Source organism: Botrytis byssoidea (assembly GCF_014898295.1).
Source record: "Botrytis byssoidea strain MUCL 94 chromosome Unknown BBYS_007, whole genome shotgun sequence".
Classification (NCBI taxonomy): Eukaryota; Fungi; Ascomycota; class Leotiomycetes; order Helotiales; family Sclerotiniaceae; genus Botrytis; species Botrytis byssoidea.
The window spans coordinates 1,383,944-1,397,073 of NW_024065848.1; the positions used below are offsets into that span (position 1 = coordinate 1,383,944).

The 13,130-nt window shown below is 35.8% G+C and overlaps 4 protein-coding genes across 4 annotated transcripts; 2 read left to right on the top strand and 2 right to left on the bottom strand.

Annotated features, from left to right (window-relative positions):
* Nucleotides 1-1,096: 1,096 nt before the first annotated feature.
* On the top strand, nt 1,097-4,025 carry EAE97_004472 (uncharacterized protein; the record flags this gene model as incomplete). The annotated part of the gene is made up of 5 exons (XM_038874984.1): nt 1,097-1,296; nt 1,431-1,714; nt 1,770-2,367; nt 2,414-2,771; nt 2,823-4,025. 5 exons carry the CDS (start codon nt 1,097-1,099, stop codon nt 4,023-4,025), a joined length of 2,643 nt encoding a protein of 880 aa, XP_038734428.1.
* An 848-nt stretch (nt 4,026-4,873) lies between these two features.
* On the top strand, nt 4,874-5,326 carry EAE97_004473 (uncharacterized protein; the record flags this gene model as incomplete). The annotated part of the gene is made up of 2 exons (XM_038874985.1): nt 4,874-4,889; nt 4,956-5,326. The coding sequence occupies 2 exons, from the start codon at nt 4,874-4,876 to the stop codon at nt 5,324-5,326; spliced, it is 387 nt and encodes a 128-aa protein (XP_038734429.1).
* A 5,790-nt stretch (nt 5,327-11,116) lies between these two features.
* EAE97_004474 (uncharacterized protein) lies at nt 11,117-11,830 on the bottom strand (the record flags this gene model as incomplete). The annotated part of the gene is made up of 1 exon (XM_038874986.1): nt 11,117-11,830. One exon carries the CDS (start codon nt 11,828-11,830, stop codon nt 11,117-11,119), a length of 714 nt encoding a protein of 237 aa, XP_038734430.1.
* Nucleotides 11,831-12,831: 1,001 nt separating this feature from the next.
* Nucleotides 12,832-13,119, bottom strand: EAE97_004475 (uncharacterized protein; the record flags this gene model as incomplete). Its single annotated transcript, XM_038874987.1, has 1 exon — nt 12,832-13,119. One exon carries the CDS (start codon nt 13,117-13,119, stop codon nt 12,832-12,834), a length of 288 nt encoding a protein of 95 aa, XP_038734431.1.
* Nucleotides 13,120-13,130: the final 11 nt, after the last annotated feature.

Sequence of the window (13,130 nt, forward strand, 5' to 3'; positions counted from 1 at the left end):
GCAAAGAAATTTACGAGGAGATATAACAGTAGACCTATAACACTAATCGAATAACCTTTTCTGGGGTAACTTACTAACCTCACATAGGTAGTTTGGAACGATGGCAATACTTTTTGGTACGTTTAGTCCACCTTGAAAAGTCTGAATTCAAATACTTTTCTTTTCTCTTCAATCGGTATGTGTGCTTGTTGACGTACCGGTACAACTAAGTTTCGATAGTGACTGCTAAGTGCTCAAGTCGTTGTAGTGCAACGATCGCCAAGAAGAAAGTTGATAAATATACCTATGTAGACATTGGTATCTATATCGATGCCTCTCGCAAATCTTCAAGATTGTACCAAACCGCAAGCCATGCAAAACCGACACATCCAAAATAGGTCACCTACCCAGATCTAAGGAAATCATCATGCTCGTTTGGCCGCTTTGGTGATAGCCAAGATGACCCATCGTGTTACCTGTACACCCTGTAGGTACCGTGCCTCTGTGCGTACCTTCCTCCAGATCATCCCCGCAAAAAACTTTCTCTTTAGTCTGAGGGTTTCTGACTTTGTGGATAATCCACCGGCCGGTTATGCAGTCAATCATTTTACCACCCAATCACAATCATACGACCGTCAATAAAGTAGTTTGTTATTGGACGGATGAATGAACACCGACAGTGTACCAAAGTACCTTGCCCCAGATCCCTTCTCCATGCCCATTTGTTATAAGGATCCGGCCCTTTCAGTTTAGTTGCCTTCAAACACGTTTATATGCAACCCCTTCACCCTCTTATCCGAGCGAGTATTTCTTCATCTAACGACATAGAACATACCTAGAACATCACATACAGGTATCACATCTCCACTATCTCCACTCCATTCACGATTGGCAAATCAGTCCTCTCAATGAATGTTAAGGTTTATCACGAAGCCGCTCAATGTTACATTGGATAATTGACCCCCGATCGCAAAAAAAGATAAGCTGAACATACCAACGTTGAGCATATCGGCATCGCCGAAAACGTACCGAAACCTATTCTTCAAGACGCAAATAACATTTACCACTTCTTGCTCAACAACACAACATTGAAAGAGGGCGGAAAATTATCCTCGAAATGCCCGGAATCTTGCCCATGAAGATCATAAAGGTGGGCTCGTCGAGTTCGCAAAGTCGGATTGCCCAAGCCTGCGATAGATGTCGAAGCAAAAAGATACGCTGCGATGGCATTCGACCATGTTGTTCACAGTGTTCTGGTGTTGGGTTCGAATGTAAGACAAGCGATAAATTGAGTCGACGAGCATTTCCTAGAGGATAGTGAGTTTAACCGTCTTTCATACCTACGGTCGTTACCCATATCTTTCTCGGTATTTGATTGTCTAGCATAGCATTGGTTCCTCCTTCTCTATGAACAATCTTCCGTCCACAATTGCTGACTTCCAGTCTTGTAGTACTGAGTCTTTAGAGGAGAGAGTTCGTACGTTAGAGGGAGAAATAAGGGAGATGAAAGAATTACTTGATGGAAAGGATGAGAAGATAGATATGCTCTCGAAGATGCACGACAATCGACGTACTTCACTGTCTTCAACGTCAGCTTCACCTCCTGTCGAAAGTCGAAAAGAGTCATCACCTCCGAAGGAAGACATGTTTAAGGTCCAAGCTTCACCCCATTTATTGGAAGGCGATCGTTCCAACTTATATTTCATGGGAGCATCAAGTGGAAGATCTTTTGTCGGTAGGAAATCACTTCAAAAAATCATGTAAGGTTTACCTCGCTAATATCTTTCTAGATATCTGCAAGCGTAAAATCCAAGACAGCGGCAAGTCTTTCGTAGGATTTGACACAGAAACATTTTTGAACCCCCAAAATGAATCCACCTCGTTATCAACGATTACACCTGCCTCAAGTTTCGCTCCCCCACGCTTATTCTCAGACAAATGTCTAAACGTCTTTTTCCAAGAATGGGCACCATTGTTTCCCGTCATACACAAACATAGTTTCTTAACTCTATACGATGAATATTCATCAAATCCGCATCAAGTGAAAGACCAACATAAATTGGCTCAGTTACACCTTGTCTTTAGTATCGCTGGTCTCTCTACCGATTGTCCCGATAAGGAACAAATATCATTATGTGAGAACCAATGGCGCACAGCGCTCAACATTATTTTGATGGAGAACAACATCTCAACACTGCAGTGTTTGATTTTAGCACTTATTTACTGCATTCAAAAGGGGGACTATAATAGCCTACAGCATTACAAAGGAATTGCTGTTGGTCTTTCGCACAGACTCGGTTTACATCAAAGTCAAAAGCGATTCTCTTTTGATTTGTTGACTGCTGAGACGAGAAAGAGGGTGTTTTGGACTTTGTATACTGTTGATTGGTAAGAACTATGCTAGAGGTTGTATTGCAATGCTAATCTCCTATAGCTTTTCTGCTTCCCTCCTTGGCCTCCCTAAATTGTTAAGGGAAGACGATATCTACGCGGAGTATCCCTCGGATATAGATGATGAACATATGAATGAGAAAGGATATCAACCCATGCTTCCAGGGGAACCTACTAGAATTTCTAGTGCTCTTGCTCTGTTCCGATGCTCACGCATCCTGTCTAAAGTCTTGGAGCAAATTTATCCCTCAGCTGCAACTCATGACCTATCGTTGCAGACACTTTTTGCTCTGGTGGCTGACTTGAACGAATGGTCTGATAGTTTACCGACTCATCTGAAGCTTACATTTGTTCAAGATAAACCATCAACAGATATTACAGGCAGTCGATCAGCTTTATTGGTAAGTCAAACAATGGCGTGTAAATTTGAGTTTACTCTAACCAAATCATAGTCTCTTGCTTTTTATTATATTCGATCGTTGATTCACCGCCCTGCTATTGGTTCCTCCCTGGGATCTAAAACTTCACCATCCGTCATTGCTTTGGCTGATTCTAGCAAACATCTCATACAAATCACACAGCTCCTCGAAGAAAGAAATATGACTTTCTCATTCTGCATAAATAAAAACGCAATGCTTACATTGTGTGGCCTAAGCCTTCTGTATCAAGGTCTCGATATTAAACAGGAAGGTAAGCTGATGCAAGAAAGTCAACGACTCATCAAAACGGTTATCAGATTCCTAGAAAAGGCCAATGCTCCTGGTGCAACCGACTTTAAGAGACTTGCCTCGTCTTTGATTACTTTGGACAGTCAAAGTCTAGACTGTAGAACCAAGTCGGCACTATTACGCACTTCTTCGGCTATGTCTGCCCCAAAAATTTCAAAGCCAACACCATCCACCTCGGTCTTTCCAAGAAAAAATAATCAACAACACCCATATACACATATTAATGCTAGCATGAGCGAGAATGACATATTAGCACAACAAGAGAAGATTCGACGAGCTACGTTACCAAATTTATACAATCACACTTCACAAAACCAGGCATCGGCTCGATCATCCTATGACGGAACAAGGACCGATTCTCCGATGACCAAACGCGAAAATCGCAGCTCCCTCTCCCAACTAGTAAAGCCTCGATATAACACAAATACAAAACCACCGAATCTGGATTATTTATCCTTGAGCAATACGCCAATTACTTCACAACAATCTTCACCAACGATTTCGCGCACTGCTCCTCCAGTATCAAGCTCTCACAGCTCTCACCTAATGTACAGCAAGATTGATAATCAACAAAACGAATGGGCTATACTCGCTTCCCTAGAAAGTGGTGAAAGCAACATACACAGTGCTATCTATGGTGGACCACCGCCTAGTCTGACGGGGACGACTCAAAGTGCACCTTCAAATTCGAGTTATGAGGATTGGTCTTCAACTACCTTTTGGGACGATATGGCTTCTGCAAATGTTCACGATCCCTTGACAAATCCCGGACCTGCACAGAGTGTATTAAGTTTTAGTGGGGAGAGTCATAGTTCCGGTGACGAACTATCCACTAGTGATCTTGGAATGAACGGAAACACACAGTACATACACGAGTCATTGCCACATTGTGATGAATACATACTTCAACTCATGCAGTATTCTTAAGCACTCGTCTTTTTGAATACCCTTGGCGTCTTGTTAGTCTTATTATGGGAGAGGTTATGCTGTGTTGTGTCTCGAGAATACCCACATGAGTGTGAGATTGGCGTTCAATACTGGGAGGGGCGAGATTTACAATTTGATCCTATGAATGGGCTGGCGTGGTCTGGGCAAGAATTGGTGGTTGTTAAGGCGTTGATGATCGATAGCTACTTTCGTTACTACTTGGGGTACTCACGTCACTTGGTGCACTTAGTTCGGAGCTACATGCACTTATGTGCTTATTCCAACTTTGATAGATTGGTACTTAGAAACTAGATAGAAAATATAAATATCAAACTAAAATTCAAACCAGGCTCGCTAAAATTTAATGTGTTCCTTAAAATGTCTATTGGCTCAATCCTCTAACACGAATGATACATGCACCTCGGCCCTATATATATTACCCACGAAAAGTCTATGACACTAAACGTTTCTACTTTCCTAAATAGTCGAACTTTCTTCCCCACAATCCCAACTGGAATCTCAAATCATAAATTTCCTCGTGAATATCGCGCATGTCATGAGCTTCCCCGGATTTTACCGAAACAAGACTAGTGTCATTCGCCGGACCTCGGTCATTATCACATGCTAGTGTGGATGCGACCCTGCGACTCGTGAACAACCGTTACTGCTTGCGGACTTCATTTAAGTACCTTACTCCCGTACCTGAATTTGTTGAATACAATTATATCATTTACCATTTGGCGAATCTAAAAATCTGTTCAAATTATCGATCGATACTTCTTACATCACATAGTTGAAATAAGTCAAAACTAAAGCAAGACTACTCTATCAATACAGCAATTACAATCATGTCTCTCAAGAACGGTAAGCTCCTTCATTTCCGGACCTTACCTTTCCACACTGTCCCTTTACTAACCCATCAATCTGCAGACGCATTCCCCTCCTCCGCAGCCTTCGACGCCATCTCCTCCTCCCTCGAATCATCTCCCACCGACCGCGCCGACGCCATCAAACAAGGCAATGCCGTCTTTGCCTTCACTCTCAAGAACAAAGCGGGCGAAACAGCCGACTGGCACATCGATTTGAAGAAGGAGGGCAAAGTCGGAACAGGACTTGGAGAAAAACCAACAGTCACATTGAGTCTGAGCGATGAGGATTTCGGAAAATTGGTCGCGGGAAAGGCGAATGCTCAGAGACTTTTTATGGGGGGAAAACTGAAGGTCAAGGGAGATGTGATGAAGGCGACGAAGATGGAGCCGATTTTGAAGAAGGCGCAAGGAGGTGTGAAGGCGAAGTTGTAGATGGGTGGGTGCTGGTGTGAATGGGGAAGGGGACGGAGAATGAGAGCCCGGGTTTTCTGCGCTTTGTAATGGGGGGTTAGATGTTGAGTCGATAGATCTGATTTGAAGCGATATTCTTGCTTACCTTTCGACCGGAGAAACGAGAATCGGCTTGGATAGATTAGTTTTGACTTTTGGTAGCAGGATAGAATGCGTGCGGATCTGCCGGGTGAGAAGACTTGGCTAGTAGAACCATATTTGTTTTGATATCTTCAGACAGGGAATGAGAGATGTGTTATCGTTTTTGTTTTGTTATTCTACTATTGCATACGATTCTTCTGGATAGCATTGAAAGTCGATGCGTTGAATTTTGCATAGTTTGCTTATTTCACACATTTGCTTAATTCTAGAAAATGCAGGTCCATGTAATTCTGTCCCGCATCCAACTAAGTGCATCTCAACTTCACTCGCTTGTTTCCCTTCCTCTCTTTAAAAGAAAAGGGGGGCTTTCTCGTATGATCTGGCTTATGTATGCTCATTTGGCTCACTCCATTAGTTTCCACGCAGCTGCGGGATTCATGCAGCGATGAAATTCTGGATAAAATTCAATTGAGTTATCCCACTCAATTTGATCGTTGAGTTGCCGCTCATGTTTCATGGCGGGGATCTCTACTCTCTCCCGATCTCTATTCGATGTGGAATGATTAAACCTCTGGTTTCTTACTTCTCTTAATCCCATTGTCTGAATTCATGGAGTACTTTTTCAGTAAATTGCCTATCGCGAATCTGGTCAAATACTGCAAAGTTATCTTATTGTCGTCTCCAGACATCTCCATATTACATACATGCTTCTGCACCTTCAAACTCCCACGTCGTAGCTTTTTGATTCGCTGCAAAGTCGTCTGTTTGGGTGTGAACTTTATGTTAGGACTTGTACCTATCAAGTATATCTGGAGATGGAGATGTTCTCACGAAGCTCAGGTGCATGGGATGTGGGTGTTTTCTGTTGATTTTTTCTCTCGGATACTTCCTCTGGTGTTTGACTGGTTGGATGAGGGAGATGTTCTCACAAAGTTCAAGTGCATGGGGTTTGGGTGTTTTCTGTTGCTTCGTTCTTCTTGGATGCTTCCGATCATGTAGATTTCATATGTACACAACTTATTTTTCTCTTTGGAATGGCGATCTTAACGATTCACACGCTTGGAAAGACTTAAAGGATGTTTATGTATGTGAAGAAGAAATGAGTAATCGAGATAATGATGTCTTTAGTCATTGATAGTATGTATCATAGTGACTTCAGTAACACAAGTAGTCGGAAATAATTCTAAAGTTCGATGTAAAATCTACCCGGATCGGAAAGACTGTAAGAACCGGAGAATACTGGAGCTACATCGTCACTCTGCCATTTCGATCACTAGACGAATTCCTCAACGCCCGTTGCAAAACTATGTCACAATCACCTAGAAGAAGAGGGTGCCAGTTATGTAGTGTCGTCGCGTCTCAAATTTCTTGTGACCACAGAACTATCTAGCCAGTAGTTTGCCACTCTATATTAGATGAAAAACGGGGGAGTTGAATGAAGCTTTCTTGGAGTGCTCATAGATCTCCAGGGCTATTGTATTCGCTGAAAGGTAGAATTGCGAGAGCATGCGTAGATATCTGAACCTAGCATGAATCCCAAGTTCATTTCTATTCATACGACAGAAATGATATCAAACTCAGAGGGATTATCGATTTAATGTGATTTCTTAATAGAAGTAATTACTTGTTCTAAGTATCTTGATGAAATATGAAGATATGCATAAATACACCAGAAAACTTGATATGAAAATATAAAGACTTATTTGATTCGTCTACTATTGGAAATGCTTGTAGAAACTCACGGAAGCTCCATTCGATTGATAGTCATTCATCTACCTAGTGTAGGTATACAGATAGCAGCTAACTTGTACTTTACTAACTGTATGTTGACTTCACCAAAACAAATGAGATAGGACTTTTGAATTGCTCCTAGCTCAACATACACTTTCAAGATATCTTGAACTAGAGCTCTTATAATTAGGTAGAACCAGTACTTGGTTTCGATGTTGTTGATATGGATAAACTTCGGTGTAATCAGATCAGTAGCGCAAAATTTGAAGTGGTGCCTAGCTAACCGATATCCCTGTATCTTGCACAACCCTGTATCTTGCACAATTTGATTTATTAAACTAAAAATCGATATTAAATTCAAATATTATTATAATGATTTTAAAATTTGTATAATAGAATCTTATATTTATTAAAAAATAATTTCAGGAATTTGAAAGATTTGAAATATTCACTTGAATATTAATTGATTTTGAGTAATAATATTTTAAAATATTAATAATAAAATAAAAACCTATATTAGAGTGAATGTATATAGTTGAAAAATAGTTTTTTGTATTTATTATTATTATTATTATTAATCAAAAGTTTGAAATTTCGAAAAATATCAATAATCAAGTTTTATATTAAGTTTTAAATTTTTATATAGTTTTAAAAAAAAGAAAATAATTTAAAAATACTTTTTAAAATATGATAAAATATTTATTTCGAGATTTTAGAAAAGTAAAATTAATATTTTAATTTAATTTATAAAACTATATTTTTATATATTAGAAAATATATAATATAATAATAATAAATAATATTAAAATAATATATTATTTAGAAATTATAATTAATTATATTATAAAATAATATAAATAAGAAAAAATAATAATTAAAATAATTAATCTTTATATTTCAATTGAAAAGTTTATTATATATTTTTTTTTAATCAAAAATATTGTAGTTCCTTTTTTAAAAGAATTTTATTTCTAAAAAAAAGTTTTTAAATTTTATAATATTTCTAAGAATTTTATAGTTTATATTCAATTTCAAATTTATTTTATAATATTTAATACTAATTATTAGTTTTAAATTTAAATTTAAATCAAGATTTTCTTTCAAAAAATATTTGAATAAAAATTCTTTATTATTGATTATATAATTTTAATTTTTAAATATTAATATTTTTAAAATAAATAATTATATATATTAATATATAATAAAATATAGTATTTTATTATTTAATTATCAATATTAATATATAAATAATATATTATATAATTAAATTATATTCAGAATATAATTAATACTTAAGTTATAAAAGATTTTTGTTTTAAAACAAATTATTTATTAAAACTCTTATTATATATTAATATAATTTCGAATTTTTGATATTAAAATTAGCTTTTTATCACGATATACACGTGATCGCGTCCGATCGGGCTAGTGCGGTACTAAGCTTAAAGCCGATTGTATATATAATTTGTAGCACACTCTCTTTAGTTCTATAGCTTTTAATTCTAAGATTAATCTCTAAACACTTATTAGGTTTGTTATATTATTAAAAGCTTTTTCAAATAAAAAATAGAATAATATCTGTATATATTTATAAATAAAATTCTTATATATATTTCACTTACTTTTATTTAAATATACTACTTTTGTTCTCTTATCTATATATAAATCTTCTTGATTTTAATTAAAAGTATTATTTTTTTTTTTATTCTTAATTTCTTAACTATAAAAATTGAGATTTTTTATATAATTGAGGAATTTTGTAGTAAAATGATTTAATAATATAATAAAATCTTTTTTTTATATTCTTTAATCCTTAAATGCTTTTTTATATTATATATATTATTTTAATTAAAATCCTTTTTTTCTGATTTTGAAAAATTTAATAATAGCTTTTAGAAATTTGATATATGATTATCTTCAATCCAAGCAAAACTATAAATAAATAATATTGTGATTAATAATTCTATAACTCAATTTTACTATATTTATTTCAATCTCGAATCTTATATACAAACTATAATATTATTTCAGCTTTTTTCTTTTAATCAAAATATTTCCTTAGATTATATAATAATTCTAAACCAACTCATATATATCTATAATAATCTAAATAAAATTCAGAAAACCAAAAATAAATTATTTAATTTTAAATAAAAAATCGATTTTTTATATACTTATATTACAAAATTCAAAAGAATTTTTTATAAAATCAAAGAATAGAATTAACCCAATTCAAATAAAATCTTAACCTTTTATAATAGATTTAATATAACTCTTAAAAATCGTTTTTTTTAATAACTTTTTTTTCCCTACTTTTATCCCAATTTTGTTTAAATTATACAATAATTAGTTATACAAATAACAAATAAATTCTTTATATCATTCCATTCTAATAAACCTAAAACTCTATATATACTATAGAATTCATTTCATTTTTAAAACCATAATCCAATGAATATTAATAATCTTAATATTATTAATACCTTTAATTCTCTTAAAATTTAAATCAATTCTATTCCAATTCTATTTCATTTTTATATACCCAAGTTTTTTCCTATTAAAAAAACTTTGTTACACAAATAAAACAAATATATCTAATATAAAAATACTTTTTATTAAATATAAATCTACCCACTTAATTCATACCAAAGTATTTGAAACCAAAAAGAACCTATTGCAACTATAATTATTTCTATTGACTTTAATTATAATAATAATAATGGTAAGGATCTAAATGAGGTAATCAATAGCTGATACTTTGAAGATTATTTAGAAGATGCAAATATTTCTTGTAATACTTTCCAATTGATTATTATGTACTTAGTATTTCGAAGTGTTTTATATAAAAATAATAAAGAAAATGATAATATTAATAATAAAAAGGAAAATAATTACTAATTATGTTTTATACTTAAGCTATTTATTTAAAACAAATTTGAAGTAAATTTTTCAAAAGGGAAGGGTAATATCACAATATACATATAATCACATTCAATCAGGCTAATACAGCACTAAGCTCGAAGCTGATTATATATATAGTTTGTAGTACACTCTCTTTAGTTCTATAACTTTTAATTCTAAGATTGATCTCTAAACGCTCGTTGGGTTCGTCACACTTTTTTTGATTCCATATATTAAAAAATCTTCAAATTTATAGAATATATTCTAAAAACAAACTTTTATTATTTCTATTATTAAATAAATTAATATATAATAATTTTATATTAATAGTTTTGATATCGAGATTTCTATTCAATTATCAATTATAATTATAATTTTATTATTTTATATAAAAGAAATAATATTATAGTATTCTCATTTTTATTTTTAATAGAATTCAATGATTGGTTGATTATATATCATTTTTAGAATATTATTTTCAAAAGAAATAAAAGTGTGCAAGATGCAGGGTTGTGCAAGATGTAGGGATATCGGTTATATGGACAACGTGATACACGGATATCCTATCTAGAACCTGTCCTGTCTTCGCCTACTCCAGAAACGATGATTTCATAACAGAACTCCTGAGAAAAAGCTGATTCTCTTTTGGGGAGGGTATAAGGAAACCTTTTTTGTTAAATATTTGCATATATATGTATACTTAAATATGAAGTTTATCTAGTAACACTTAATACCTCCCTTTTATACGCACTATGGAATTTCAATTATCGATGAAAGCACTTTTGATTGCGAATGAACGCTAAACTAATTAATGAGCTAACTCATAGATATAAACCCTCATGGAATCATTGCATGGCCGATTCACCCACTGTACGATAGATACTCTCCTTCTGGCATCGACACTTTCTTGACCTTTGCATCTCGCGATTGATAAACTCGCCAATGCTTCACTCTTTCCACGTGATAATTCTTTTCATCCAGTTATAACCCATCCCCCCCGCTCCTATCATCTTCCATAATATCGTACGAATCATGTGATCAGATCCATCTCCATCCATCAGCCAAGCCGTGTACATCTTGCGCTGCATCAAACAACCGTTGACTCTGTCGTCTAAGTCTTCGGCCTGCTCTTCTCAAACGAGCTCTTTTCCTGTTCGATCGAATCCTACGCTGGACCCTTTGTCTAGCCAGACGAGCGTTTTGGCGGGTAACATTTGCCTCTAGCTCTGTGACGCGAGTCTCAGAGTTATCGCTTTGCATTCTCAGTTCTGTGACGAGATTCTGGGACTCATTGTATTGTGCTTGTAACTCTGTGTTGCGATTTACAAGGCGCTCGATTCGTGTTTCCTGCACTAAGGCGTGCTCTTGAAAATCTTCAAACATCAGTTCCAGCCTTAACATGCGGTCTCTCGAATCATCATCCTGTGCCTCATCATTCCTTGCACCAATCTCCGCATTTTTTGGTGGGGGTTGTTGTTGCTGGCCCTGCGGATTGCATTCTTGCTGTGGGGCACAACCCACATCTGCAGGTCCATACTGGCAGGCCCGGAATTCTGCAATTATAGAAGCAAGTTGTTCTTGCGTAAGTTCTTGTTGCAGAGCTTCGAGTCGAAAGTAGAGGCATTGCTTACTCTCCCCTGGTCTGGCTCGAGCGATGTTGTAGTTCTTTCTGGCCAGCTTGTCGATCGCCGTCCGTAAAAGGAAGACTGTCCATAAGCTTTGGTGCTGTCCGAATAATGGTGAGACGTTCATTGTATCGGATCTTTACAAGTTAGTATTCAGTGAAGAGGGAATATGTGAGAAGAGAACTGAATGTCCTGGATTCATATACACTCAAGAAAGCGCAGCGCTAGCAATAGAGTGTCTGATATACCAAGAAATACGAGAGTTACTTACTATTTTTTAACGTGCTTGGAAACTGGAAGAAACTTTTGAATTGTAGAACCTCAATACAGAGACGAAGCAGTGAGGGGGAACTCTTTGGGTGACCCGTTGCGCCTCTTTCCGTCTTGAAGCTTGATATGAGGCTAAAGGGAGAGGTTTTGAGAGGTCCTTTTTTCGTTTCGAGTCTTGGATGAAAGGAACAAGAGCTCAAGTGTTGTAGAGCTTCTGATTCGATCTCGAGGTAAGAAAAGATGTATGAATTGTAAATACAAACCACAATCTGTTGAATTTCTGAGTTGGTGTTTGTTTGTTTAGAGGAGAAGAAAGTTTGCAACAAGAAGCCAAGATGGAGGGGGTTTTTATTAGGAGAATCGCGCTAGTTGAAAGTGAGCTTTAATAGTGAGGGTTAATAGTGAACTTTAAGAGAGTGAGATTTATTAAAAGCGATGTTCAAATTCAATATCAACCAAAACGTGTATATGAGGATCATCTATTCACTCTTCATTAGCTAAAACTGATCAACCCCCTCCTCCCCTAAAATACAGATCTTCTCTCTTACCTACCTATCCTATATCAATAACTAGCGCATATTCGCAGACGAACTTATGAGCATTTGGAGTGCTACAGTTGGATCAATAGTTGATAGTTACTGTGCACAAATGAAAAAGTCAACACGTTCGATTTCGAGACTTACTACATCTTCCTATGTACAAATGAAGTCATCAAAGAGATCAATTGACATGGACAAAACGTCTCAACGGTCTTCCTTTACATTCTAACAACCACTCCTTGATTCTCTGAGCCCCTTGCCAATCTCCATTTGTGTCTCCTCATTTTCCTTTTCCGCTCAACTTGGTGTATAACCGCCCTCAAAATCGATGAGCCATGGACCAACCACCCATGGGCTCTAGAGGTGGACCGGGAAGAGAAACTACCTGTCGGGGAAATAGTCCTTTAAGAGTTGGCAAAAGGGCATCAGTCTTTCTAGTATCTTCATCAAACTTGGCTTCAAGGACATATACTGTCGCCTGTAGGTAATCGCGAGCGGTACAATATGGTGGTATCGGTGTCGCTTGTTTGATTAATAGAAAATCCATCAAAGCTCGGAATGGTTCTTTGAGTTTATTAGCTTCCTCTATCACATTCATAACATCCATCCCAATTACTA